At 43.3% G+C, this 13346-nt stretch overlaps 1 protein-coding gene across 1 annotated transcript in view; it reads right to left on the bottom strand.

Annotated features, from left to right (window-relative positions):
- The window catches only part of STARD9 (StAR related lipid transfer domain containing 9), a 133222-nt gene that overhangs the window by 107128 nt on the left and 12748 nt on the right, over window positions 1-13346 (bottom strand). The window contains exon 3 of the mRNA XM_066618701.1: window positions 11264-11380. Within this exon, the coding sequence (XP_066474798.1) occupies window positions 11264-11380 (117 nt within the window). The remainder of the gene's footprint in view (window positions 1-11263; window positions 11381-13346) is intronic.

Raw genomic sequence — 13346 nt, 5'->3', positions numbered from 1 at the left:
CTGAATCTTGAATTGGAAGAAGTTTTGTTCTTCACTCTGGTATCTTCTCTTAACAGGATTCATTCTGTAAGCTCACCAATTCCCAGTTAAGGTTTCTGGAGGGGGAATAAAACCTCCTTAATGCCAAAAGTGACCTTATTCCTGTAAAATCCAAGTCATTTCACTGCCTGTTGAATACAGCAGCTGTGTTGCTGGCAGAAGAAATTTGACATAAGTAAAACATTCATGGAGATTTCCCTCCCCCTCCTGCAGTCCATTATACACTGATCCAATTATTACACAAAAAACCCTTTTCTTATAGCATGCTCTCTTTTTTCTTCTCTCTTTCTCAAGATTGTGTAAACAAGGACAACAGTTGAATCCTGACAGCTTCACAAGTATTTCATGAGAAAAATGCCATTTACACCCACAATCATCTTCCTCAAGAAATGTACTTACAAGCTAATTCTTCTATGTGTATGCCTAATATGATTTTTACAATACACCAGTCTTTCAGTTATGGCTTCTGCTGAGACTAAAAGCCAGTCAGAATTGGAATTTCACATGGAACAAAACAATGGTGTAGCCCAGAGGTTCCCAAACTGGCGCATTGCGACATCCCAGCCAGGGAAGCCCGGCCGTTGCCCTTAAGGAGCATGGTGACCTCATGGCAGCAGTACTCCCATAATCACACTGCCACCATGACAAAAGGTTTTTTTAAAAAACTCAGACAAAAATTGGAAGTGGGTCGCAATCACGATGGCAGCAGTTCTGAGACACAGGGAGACCTGTAGAGAGGTTCGTGGGCTCCCTGCACCCTCCAGAGTGTTGGTGTGATCCCTGGTGAATTTTAAAAACCCTTTAGTCACTGTCACCGCCACCTCTCCTCCTCCCATGCACGGACTTATGAGGTCCCAAATCTTTCCCAGAGTCCCAAACTCTCTCCCAGAACCCCTGGCGTAGCCCCATCACTGTAATCCAAAAGAGGGAAAACCTCAATATGTTTAAACACCTTCAATTAAACTCTGCAATTAAGCTATGATGAACAAGGATTCTGCTACACAGGAATTAAATTAACTGTTGCAGTTATGCATTCTTTAACTATAACTTTTATTAACAAGGCATATCAGCAGAAAGCATGTACCATCTAAAGAAGCCAAGGCCCCTATTTTCCAAGTGTAAAAATTTACAAAAACAAGTTATTAGGACAGTGATGCCCAATTTGTGCATCACGACTCCTTGGGGTATTGTGGGAGGCTTGCCGCATGGCAGTGAGACCACAATGCAAGCATAAGAATAGCAGCAGGAAACTTGGCATGGCGGGCAAAGCTGCTGTGCACGAAAACCACCCACCTTCCCTGGCCTCCTTAACACAATTTCTAAGGCTCCATTCCTCCTCCCAACCCGGAAGTAAGTGGTCGATGATGTCATTGCATGATGCGTTTCGCGTCATTGCGACTTACTTCAAGCACTGCTTCACCTGCACCTTCACTGCTTCAAGCAGCACTTCTCTGGTCACGAGCATTGGGGGTAGGTGGACGTGGTGACTGGATCCTTGCACGTTGTTCCAACGTTGCTCTGATGTCAGCCTGCCACTTCATTAACAATGGGTTGTGTTTGGGTTTCCATGGGCTTGGGACTATTATTGGAAGAGTAGCACCAGCATGTTATTGTTGGATGTTTCTCCTCCCCCTTTGTGCTGGATATGGTAGACATTATGGTGGTGCGCTGTCAGTATGGTGGCTATAAAGGACTGGCCATTAATCCTTTATCTTTCTTGAACTTCTAGTTCTTTCTTTTAGTTTCTCTTCAAAAAGGCCATCTCTCTTCCCCAGTTCTTTGTTTAGTTATGCTTCTGACTCTCATAATATAGTCATTTTTGTTTAAAAAAAAAAAAAAGTTTAACAGCACCAAATCACTTTAATTGCAAAGGTTTTTTAAACGTTTTAAAACTCTGTTTTTAAATCTCATGTAGACCGACTCATTAAATGCCTAGTTTCAACAATATTCCATTTCTGTCCCTAGGGTGCAAAAAGTCTAACAAAGCCTCATAATGGAAAATATCACAAATCTACGCAAGTAATGTGATCTGTTCAACAGATGGCTTGATGGAGGGGGTGTTGTCTACTATAGTTAAACAGGGGGGAAAAGTGTTGCATGAATTTCCAAATACAATTTATCTTTTATGCATAAACACCTAACCATTTTCTACTTATAATTATTGTTCTTACAGAGGTACTTGCTACATTTCATATGTTTATTGCGGCAAATGGATGGTAACAGAAATGCAAACTGCCCTCTGACTACTGAAAAGTAGAGAAATCACAGCTGAAGTGCCTTGCCTGGATAGGGTTTTCCACAAAAGGCATTAAAACCACCAGTAACTTGGATTTAAAAAAAACAACAACAACTCTAATATGAACCAAAGGCACTTCTGCTCATGCAAGGGACAGGGCTCTCCAACTGCTGATTTCCTGTTCCTTAGCCACAACATCTGGAGTTGCACTGCACAATGCTTTTAGGGGGAGGGGCAACCCTCAGAGCAGCTGCCAAAGTACACAGAGCTGCTGAGAAAAGACCCACTACACAAGCAGAACTCACTGTTCAGGAGATACAGGTATCCTTTTGTCTTGTGTATTCCCAGAGGCATCTGGGGAGCCACTGGGAGATACAGGAAACTGGGCTTGCTGGGCCTTTGACCTGATTGAACAAGGCTGTTCTTACGTACTTTTGATCCAAGTCACTATTAAGTGTTCATTGCCTCACATTCATTATCTCAGCGATTCGAACACTACACGTGGTTGAATACTGTCATCCTCACAGAATTGATTTAGGGAAGAGAGTCTGACAGCAAGAGATTTTCTGAGGCTGCCTGTGAACTGAATTTCTTAACTCACAATTCATTCCTTTAACCACTATAGTGGCAACGAAGATTCAGCATAATACTGATTAGAAGAGAGTGTCAATATGATCCTAGTAACAGGACAGAACAGAATTTTAGAACAGGAATTTTGATGCAAATAAAAGAGAAAGAAGGTAGGAACTGCAGCATCCTTCTCTCCTAAGGCAAAGGGTGACATGGGCATAGGGTGGGGTTTTGTTTTTTTGACTTAGAAGAGAAGGAGGGAACAGCAGATTTAGAAAATGTTGACCTTACTGGCTGGGGACTTACTGCAACACCTTACTGGCTGGGGACTGCCCAGCTTAAGGCGGGCGGTAGCTGCCCAATGAGATGCAATGATCTCTCCCACCGTTGGAAGCAGCCCCTGGCATCACACTCTACACCAATCGAGCGAAGACTTATAACCGGTAAACTGCTGCTTCCCGTGTTGTGCCGACGCCGTATGGCGAAGTTGGAGTGTCCTCTCCAGTGCGCGAAGCCTGGGTAAAGAAGGTATGGAGGATATGCTGTTACCCATGCAGCAAATCCCCCCTCTCCATGTCGCTGGAATGGTCCAATGGAAAGGCAGAAGCCAATACGGTTGGTTCCAGCGGCGTCGCAGGAGTTGCCAGAACGTGACTGTGTTCAGCCATGAACTGCCTCAGGGACTCTAGCTCCTGATTTTGCCTCGAGGTTGACTCCTGAAGCCTTTTCCATAACTGGATGTAGCCACAAGGCAGTGGAGGTTTGGGATCAGAGTTTACCTTCTCTCAGATGAGCTGCCTTCCCAGGCTGACCAGTCCCATCTACCCGGTGGCTGTTTAGTCGCCTCTTACGGCACGTACAGCTAAACTGAGGGCCTGTTCTTATCCCTGGCCTCTTCCTTTTTTGAAGAGGAAAAGTGGTAGGATTGATAACCCTCCAGGAAGCAGGAGGAGAGGAAAGGGAAAAATATACATTTGCGGATGTTGTGTTGGGGTGTGTACATTATCATTGACTGATCACTGCAGCTGGTCAAACCAAAAACAGAAGTGATGCTCTGGAGTTCCACTGTAGCCAAGACCGGTGGCAATGCAACATCTACAAAGACCCAGTAATTCTATGTTCCCAAATAAAGAAAAAAAAATGCTATGGTAGGTTGCCTTTACAAAGGTGAGCATACAACTATGATTTTAGAAGTCAAAGTACCACCAGTATTTTCCACATTATTAATTATTTTTATATCACACTTACATCCCACCTCTCTATCATCACTGAACTCAAGATAACATACATGGTGTTTCCAAACAGGTTTTTTTTGTTTGTTTTTAAGAAGGGTTGAGTGCAAAGTGCTGAAAAAAATACACTTCAAATCTCTGACAAGATACATGGTTGAAGATACAAGCATCTTGAGCAAAATATTAGAAGATACCATTATCTCCTAGGAGTTTGAAATATGTCCGGTGTGAATATTTTAATCAGACTATTTCAAATAAAACATTTCAGTGCCTTGAACTCACATTTTTTCCTTTCTGGTTTGCACTGGTAATCTTCTTTCTTCCTTGCCATCTCCCCATCTCCCAGGGAGGAAACTGTACCTCCAGGGGAGGTTGGGTGGTCCTGAGGGGAATCACTACAGGAAATCAGACAAGCTTCTGGCTGACTCAAATTAGGATTTATTGGACAACGGGTACTACAACAGAAAAAGGTGGGGCCTCCTGACTGCTCCACCAGGTCACCCTTTCCCATGATAGCCTTGAAGCCAAAGGTTAGGTGGAGGGAACAGTTCAAGATAAGGCCTTCAACAGTACAGAAGAGTTCAAGATGCCTGCTGGCACACAGTCTCCCCCAGGTCCGTTGGAGGGCGAGACTGGCTGCACTTGTGGGATTGCCCTCTGGCCAACCCCAAGTTAGGAGATGGCTCAGGTGAGTAGCTCCTGCTAATGCCCCTAGTCCAGTGGTTCTCACACTTTTTGCACCAGGACCCACTTTTTAGAAACAGAATCTGTCAGGACCCACCAGAAGTGATGTCATGAAAGGAAGTGACATCATCGAGCAAGAAAATTTTTAACAATCCTAGGCTGCAATCCTACCCACACATACCCAGGAGTAAGCCCCATTGACTATCATATAAAAGCATATGCAGAGTAGCCTATTAAAAGCATAAAATCATACCATGGGAGCATAAAATCTAATAAATTAAAAATAAAATACTGAAATGAATGGGGACCCACCTGAAATTGGTTTGCAACCCACCAAGTGGGTCCCGACCCACAGTTTGAGAACAACTGCCCTAGTCTGTACTTTTGCCTATACTCCTCTCTGCCAGGTCTCTCCCAGAATTCTGTCTCTGCACTCCTGTCCCACCAACCCTCCTCACTTTCTCCAGCTTCCCTTTAGACCTTTTTGTTCATCTTCTATCCTACTGACCAGCCTTCCAACTGGGTTTTTCCCCCCCTCCAACCTATCTACCTCCCTTCAGCCTAAGACTCAGCTTTAAAAGCTAGCTCTTCCTTTCCCCTCTAAGCTAACTATCATCTGCTTTCTCCCAAGGATGGAAGTGTCCCATATTACACTTCTTTCTTTCCAAGGCAGTCACCCACTGACCAGACCTCGTTGGCCTCAACAAGAATGCTATACGGTATTATGTGCCTTGGAACCATGCCTGTGTATGGGGAGCCGCATGCAGATTTGCTAACAGAAACACTATAATTAGCACACAACATTCTGTACTATCATGGTCAGATTTTAACTTTTTAAAAATGAACTATTTGAGATAATTGTAGAACGTTTCAATTCCTAGAAAAATATAACCCTTTTTTAAAATCAGAAAATTTGTTGGTGTCCAATAGGCAGGCATGTTCATAACATCCACAAAGGCAGCAAGCAACAATGATTTTTAAGCCAAGAGGAGGAACAGATAAGACAGTTTTTCATAATGACTTCCATATGATCATGTTTTCTTCCCCAGTTGTGTATGTTTGGAAAAAAAGTACCAATCTATCTCATATTGAGGAGACAGAATTAAATAGAGGTTCTATGAACTGAAAAGTCAGTATGATCACCAAATTTTCACCTTATTTTATAAGGTAGTCTCTTATTTCTATAATGTTAAAACAATGTCTTTTTATGGTACTATATTATACATTTGTTTCAAGACCTGTTTTACAAATATTAATGTCAATACACAGGAACTTCAACTGCTGAACATCAAAGCTTACTGTCAGATATCTACTATCTAATTTTTGTCAGAATCTTCATTCTTCTTTCATATGACTAACAGGAAGGGGGTAGTTCTCAATTTAAAAGGGAGGAAATGCCATAATTGCAGTGCTGCCACAGAGAAGGCCATCTCCCTTGTTCCTGACATTTGAGCCTCAGCCAGTGCAGACCTCAAAAAGGCCTGTCATCTCATACAGGGAAGACAATCCCTCTGATGACTTTTAAAGGCCTATATGGCTTAGGATAACACCAGCACCTTAAACTGCACCCGGAAACAAACTGCTAACCAGTGCAGTTGAAAGAGAAGCAGTCTGACTGAACCAAACCACCTCACCCCAGTAAACACACATGCTGCCAAGTTTTGCAACCGCAGTTTCTGGAGGATCTTCAAAAGGCAGCCCCAAATTAAAAAAGAGTTCCCTGAGAGCAGAAAGTTTCAAAACCATTGCTTTAGACCGGTGGTTCCCAAACTGTGAGCCTTGGCTCTCCACAGAGCTGTGAAAACCAACCAGGGGAGCTGCAGAATCCTCACAAAAACCTCTATCCAAAGTATTAGATTGTATCCCTAATGGGGAGCCACGGCCAATGGCCTAGCAGGTCAAGGGAGCCACCAGCTGAGAAAGTTTGGGAAACACTGCTCTAGACTACTATTGATAGTATCTTACCTGGGAATGCATACTATAGATCTCAGCTCATGAAATCATTTTCTAATATTGTATGGGGGGCAAAAAAAAGGCAAATGACTTTGTAAACCCAAATTCACATGGATTCCTAGGAGAGGAGGCTTTTAATGCCTGTTGGAAACCACACAATCTTACAATAGTTTAATAAAATTATTTTTCACAAGTGCCATCACATTTCACTTGAAATCCTGGTGTATGACCAAGTTTAATTTCACTGTGTGGTAATTTCAAGTATCAGTTTCTGTTAACAAAAACAGGTGTTTAACAGCCCAAACTTAACCAAATCCCCCCACAGTAATGCCTTGGTGCCGGCCCAAGCTATGCTACATTCTGCAGGGGACTTTTGGCTGCTGGAGGTCTCCTGAGGGCATGGGGACATTTGTCCCCTTGCTCTGGGGTAAGCCCCAGCAGACACAATGAGTTAATTTGGACTTGCGCCAGTGATATCACTCGCTCAAGTCTGTGTTGATCTGTGCAGGTGGATCAGGCTCAGGAAGAGAAATGCGTGGAAGGAAGAGGGTTCAGATATGGCAATTCTAGGAATAGGGTTTGGATATGGCAATCCCACAACCCTCCAGGCCTGATCCACCCATCCCATTTACCCACCCCTCCTTCCCATTCAACCTCCTCCCTGCCTGCATCTTGTGCAATCACAAAGTGTGTTCTATCGGTAGAGGTCCTCAATAGGATTGGTCTGTAATTTTCTAAGTGACCTGAGATGTATCTGAGCAAACAAGTTCATTAATCATCATTATTAGGAGCAGTAATGCAGATGCAAGAGCCCTTAATGTTTTGTTCTATCAATTGGTGCAAACGTAAGTCATGGTTTAAGTACAAAGGAATGTTTGTAGAACACTCTAGTTTCACATATCTCTTCGCCATCAACAGAATGAACACAAGTCTATACTTGCTGGACCTCTTGTATAAAACAATATTAAGATACAATGGTGTGACAAGCTTGTCTAAAATACTTATCAGTAGTTTGAATGAATAGCCTTAAACAAAGGGAACAGAATGTAAACAGTTAAGCCACTGCTCTATATTTGCCCTTATTCTTTTACATACCTTTTAATCAACGTATAGGAGTGGAATCAACGTATAGGAAGCTGGACTAGATGGGCCTATGGCCTGATCCAGTGGGGCTGTTCTTATGTTCTTATGAATAGCAAAAAGAAAACAGCCTAGTGGTTCCCCAAAACTCCATGATCATTTTTTAAACACTACCTAGACATTTTACCTCTCACAGACAAGCATATAACATGCCCATGGCAGCCCTGCCAAATATTTTATTTGAATGAATACTGCAAGATTAGCCTCTGTTAGCCTGTGGATTAGCCTCTGCCAGTTCCACCCCCCCTTCCAGGCTGGTCCCTTCCCCCGTTCTGCCGTTCCCCTGCCAAGGATGCCACCTCCATCCTCCCCACACCCGCCCCATGCCGCCAGGCACTTACCTACTCACTGCTGGGGCTTTCTCCATGGTGCTGGTGGGGCAGCATAAGCCTCCCCAACAGCACCGCTTACTTTACAGGTGCTGCAAACGTGCCTTATGGCACAATTGCAACAACCCGTGTGCCAGCACTAGAGCTAGATAGTATCAGGCCTTTTGATATAGTATTATGTAAACTGATAGATGGTGGTAGTAGTTTCCTATCAAGGAGTACAGTATAACTGTGAGCTCGTAAAATCAGATCAACATACATTTTACCACAAAATATAACTAGACATATTAACAGTAGACATGTCCATTACAGATATTAGTCAATGGTATTTACCTTTATTTTCAGAATGTTCTAACAGCCCAATCCTAGCTGCAGCAGCAACTGTTACCCTGCACATGCCTGATCTCGAAAGCTAAGCAGGGTCAGGTCTGGTTAGTACTTGGATGGGAGATCTCTTGGGAGTACCGGGTGCTATAGGCTTATAGCATAGTCTTTCGAGACTGAAGGTTGCCAGCCAATCCTAACCAACTATCCAGGGCTGACACAATCACAATGCAGCTGAAGTATGGGGCCAAATGTTCCCTTACCTTGAGGAGGCCTCCGTGACTGCCCCCCCCCAACACAGAATGCCACACACACCTCATTGGCATGTCTGAATCACTGCTGGAAAGATCAATAGAAATGGACTGTAAAGCTTTAATTTGCCAGAACTGAAAAAGAACAGGAATGGTGTGTTCATCTGAGCCTTCCCCTGCTGAAAGGGTTTTCAAACTCCTAAGGGTTTTCCAACTGTACCAGAACGAGCATCCCCAAATCCAGAAACAAGCTAGTTGTATCTTCCTATAAATATCATAGTCCACAGAGTGCTATGCTGTGGAACTTAGGGCACAATCTTAACCAGGTCTACTCAGAAGTAAGTCCTACTGTGTTCAATGGGTCTTACTCCCAGGAAAATGAGGTTAGGATTGCAGCCTTATTCTCATTTTAAGTACAATTTGGATAGACTGATCAAAAGCACAAAAACCCTGCCCCCCCCCCCCAAAAAAAAACAGGCAAGCAGGATGGCAATGATCACCACTATTGTTCATCTATACAACAGCTGGGGAAGAGACACAGCTATTTTGTTATACTGATATGTATACATATTATACTCTATTATATATGTATATATGTATACATATTATACTGATCAGTATACATATTATACTGATATGCCTTTAGATATAGGCTGATGGGTTCTGAGCTGTCTGTGACAGATCAGGAGAGAGATCTTGGAGTGGTGGTGGACAGGTCGATGAAAGTGTCGACCCAATGTGCGGCAGCGGTGAAGAAGGCCAATTCTATGCTTGGGATCATTAGGAAGGGTATTGAGAACAAAACGGCTAATATTATAATGCCGTTGTACAAATTGATGGTAAGGCCACACCTGGAGTATTGTGTCCAGTTCTGGTCGCCGCATCTCAAAAAAGACATAGTGGAAATGGAAAAGGTGCAAAAGAGAGCAACTAAGATGATTACGGGGCTGGGGCACTTTCCTTATGAGGAAAGGCTACGGCGTTTGGGCCTCTTCAGCCTAGAAAAGAGACGCTTGAGGGGGGACATGATTGAGACATATAAAATTATGCAGGGGATGGACAGAGTGGATAAGGAGATGCTCTTTACACTCTCACATAATACCAGAACCAGGGGACATCCACTAAAATTGAGTGCTGGGCGGGTTAGGACAGACAAAAGAAAATATTTCTTTATTGGGCAGGAGGTCTGGTCTAGAGGGTAGAGCCTCCGTCTGCCTGAAGATAACATCCACAAGGTCACCATTTCGAGGCCACCGGCACTGTGCGACCTTGAAGCAGCTGACAAGCTGAAGCCGAGCTATTCCATCTGCTCTGAGCGTGGGAGGATGGAGGCCAGAATGTGAAGCCAGATCGGAATGAAACACCTGAATGTAGTGGTTCTTGAAAGAAAGAACCTTCTTTCAAATTGTAAAAATCCCTATTTAATAAGGGATTTAGATAAAGCCTGCCTTTGTAAACCGTCTTGAATAAAGACCAAGAAAGGCGGTATATAAATACCAGTTATTATTACTATTATTATTATTCTTTACTCAGCGTGTGGTCGGTCTGTGGAACTCCTTGCCACAGGATGTGGTGCTGGCGTCTAGCCTAGACGCCTTTAAAAGGGGATTGGACAAGTTTCTGGAGGAAAAATCCATTACGGGGTACAAGCCATGATGTGTATGCGCAACCTCCTGATTTTAGAAATGGGTTATGTCAGAATGCCAGATGCAAGAGAGGGCACCAGGATGAGGTTTCTTGTTATCTGGTGTGCTCCCTGGGGCATTTGGTGGGCCGCTGTGAGATACAGGAAGCTGGACTAGATGGGCCTATGGCCTGATCCAGTGGGGCTGTTCTTATGATGTGGACAGCAAGTTCAGAGACTGAAGTTTCATACTTTTCTTCCTGGCCCAGTTTAAAAGTATGCAAAGATTGGGGGGGGGGGAGAAATAGAGTAGAAGCAGAAGCTCACATCTCTCTCAACCATCAGCTGTGAGGAGGCTGGCCTTACACTGTGACAACTGCTAGCCCCTGCCACATGATAAGCTATGATTACTTCCAGGTGAGGGAAACAATCACTACCTACCACCTGAACTGCTTGTGACATACAGGTATATTCAGTTAGGCTGTCCCAAAATTTCTATTTATGTGCAAGGTTGCTCTAACCATGGGGAGTTCAGGAACAGTTAGGAACATCTGGGGTGGATAGATAAGGAGACAAATGTTCCAAATCTGGTTAAGAGTCTGGATACATACGAAAGTGAAGGAGCAAGGGCACAATCCTATCCAACTTTCCAGTGCTGATGCAGCCATGCAAACAGGGTACATGCTGCATCCTGCGGTGGGGAGGCAGCCTCCTCAAGGAAGGCTGCATACACTGGGCTGCACTGAGGCTGCACCAGCACTGGAAAATTGGACAGGATTGGGCCCTTAGTGATTTTATAAAGAAACTCTGTACAAATTTTCAAATAAAAATTAAAAGACAGTTACAGACACAAAAAATAATAATTAGGAATTATAACTTACCACTTCCTGTGATGCATAGTTTGGATCCTCAGGATCAACTGACCAATAGCAGTAATCAAATCCAAAGGCCACAACTTTCTCCTTTGGCTCCCAAAGGCCCTCATACCTGTTGTCTACCTGAGGTGAAAGGAAACAGGATATATATTTGTTGGATTTATTACCCAAAGAAAACCAGGATACTTATGTACAAGGCAATTTTTTCTCCTCAAAATAGTCATGGAGACAAACATTACCTGCTTATTCCTTTCCCTGTGAGATGTGTCTGTGAGATGACAAGCTACACCTGCTGAAATTCTCTCTACTACACAATAGTTAAAGGTCCAGGAGACCTGAAGTTGAAAGGTTGGCTACCCCTAATCCAGATAGTAATACCAAGTCTAACTATTCACAGCTCTCAGTGGTGTACTGCAAGGACATCACTTCCAAGTTCTTCCCAGAGAAGTGGGTGCTGGTGGCTTCCACAGGGGAAGACTGGAGAAGGAATGGGGAGCATGAAACTGCCAGCATTCCCTTTGCGGAGAGCCACCTGGAGCACCATGAATGGGGGCACCTCCACTACTGCTTGCTGCCTGGTAAATCTGCACCTTGCGCTCCCCTGGCACCTAGAGCACCTGCCCTGTCTCACCACACCCAAGACACACCCCTGAGAGCTCTTGTTAGAAGACCTAACAGAAACTGCTATGTGCGTTTTGAGGAATAAAAGCGGTAGTTTGCCATCACAAGTCATAACACCTTATTTAAATCCCCCCCACATACACACACAAGAGAAAGACAACCGGATTCAACAAGACAGTGTCATCATACTTTCTATAAACATTTACTTCAACATATTCCTGTTCTTCAACATCAATGGTTCACACATTAATTTGGGCCACTTCTTACACTCACAAGAGTGGTCTCCAAACAGTTTAATGTTCCAGTTCAGAGATCACAGACGACAGTTACTACACAGTCCGCGCAATCACTGAAGTTACAAAATGTATCTGACAGATGGCAAAAGCTGCCACAGCCAGTCACATTAACATGATCATATAGATGCATAGAAGCTGCAGCAAAAATCTTGTATATAGTTGCTCCCAAGTTCTAGCCTAATAGTTCCTAAACTTATGTGCGTCAAAGTACCCGTCCTTCAAGGTGGTCTCTTCTTCCCGGCTCTCTTGAACACCACCATCTTGGATCTCACAAGATCTCATGCAATTTTTGCAGAATCTCACAAGAATTGTGTGAGATCTTGTGCAATTCAAGATGGTGGAGCCCAAAGAGCCAGAAGATGAGGCCACCAAGGACATTCCATGGCAGACACCACGGTGCACAGTTTGGGAATCACTGACCTAGTCTACGACAAATTGGTTGCATTTGCACACATCTACTACCATAGTCCGAATATAGTTTTAGCATGGCAAATGCTAAATCTCATGTATGAGAATGGATGCATATAAGAAGTTCACCACAGACTGGGAACCAATATGTACAGGTGTATATGTGGCTTTTCCTATCTCTATCCCAGTAAATAAATGTGGAAATCTTCAAGTTCGGACACATATTAAATAGCTCATGTGAACAGACCTCTTATGAGTAAAAAAAAAAAGACCATAATCTTTGAATTGACCCCTTACTAGGCATGGCAGAAATATGTAATATTAACACGAGAGCTAAATTTACAGGTCTAGATTCTTCTTTTTCACACATTTACATCACTTATAGCGCTGTATAAATAATCTCAAAAAGGAGATGAGATGTAAACAAACAGACTATTGTCCTGGTTTCCGGCCTGGCTACACTATAACTAATCTGTCTGTAACAGGCAAGCAAGCAGGGCATGTCCCCAGAGGGGAAAAATATATATTTACCTTGTGCTAATCAGAAGAGGGAACCACTGAGTCACCAATCGGAACAGAAATACCAGTGTCCTAACTGTAGTAAAGCTGCTGATAGAAAATACTGCAGAGGTTGAAAGGCTAAGTTTTATTTTTATTATGTATATACAACCGTGTATACATATTAATAAGTTTTTTTAAAAACTGTGAATTCACCTTACGCTTTACAGTCTCTGAGACAGAACAAAAGAAAAAGACCTCTTTAA

The sequence above is a fragment of the Tiliqua scincoides genome, chromosome 1 (assembly GCF_035046505.1).
Source record: "Tiliqua scincoides isolate rTilSci1 chromosome 1, rTilSci1.hap2, whole genome shotgun sequence".
In the NCBI taxonomy this organism is placed as follows: domain Eukaryota; kingdom Metazoa; phylum Chordata; class Lepidosauria; order Squamata; family Scincidae; genus Tiliqua; species Tiliqua scincoides.
The sequence above is the reverse complement of the archived record's forward strand: the minus strand, read 5'-3'. Positions and strand labels throughout refer to the sequence as shown.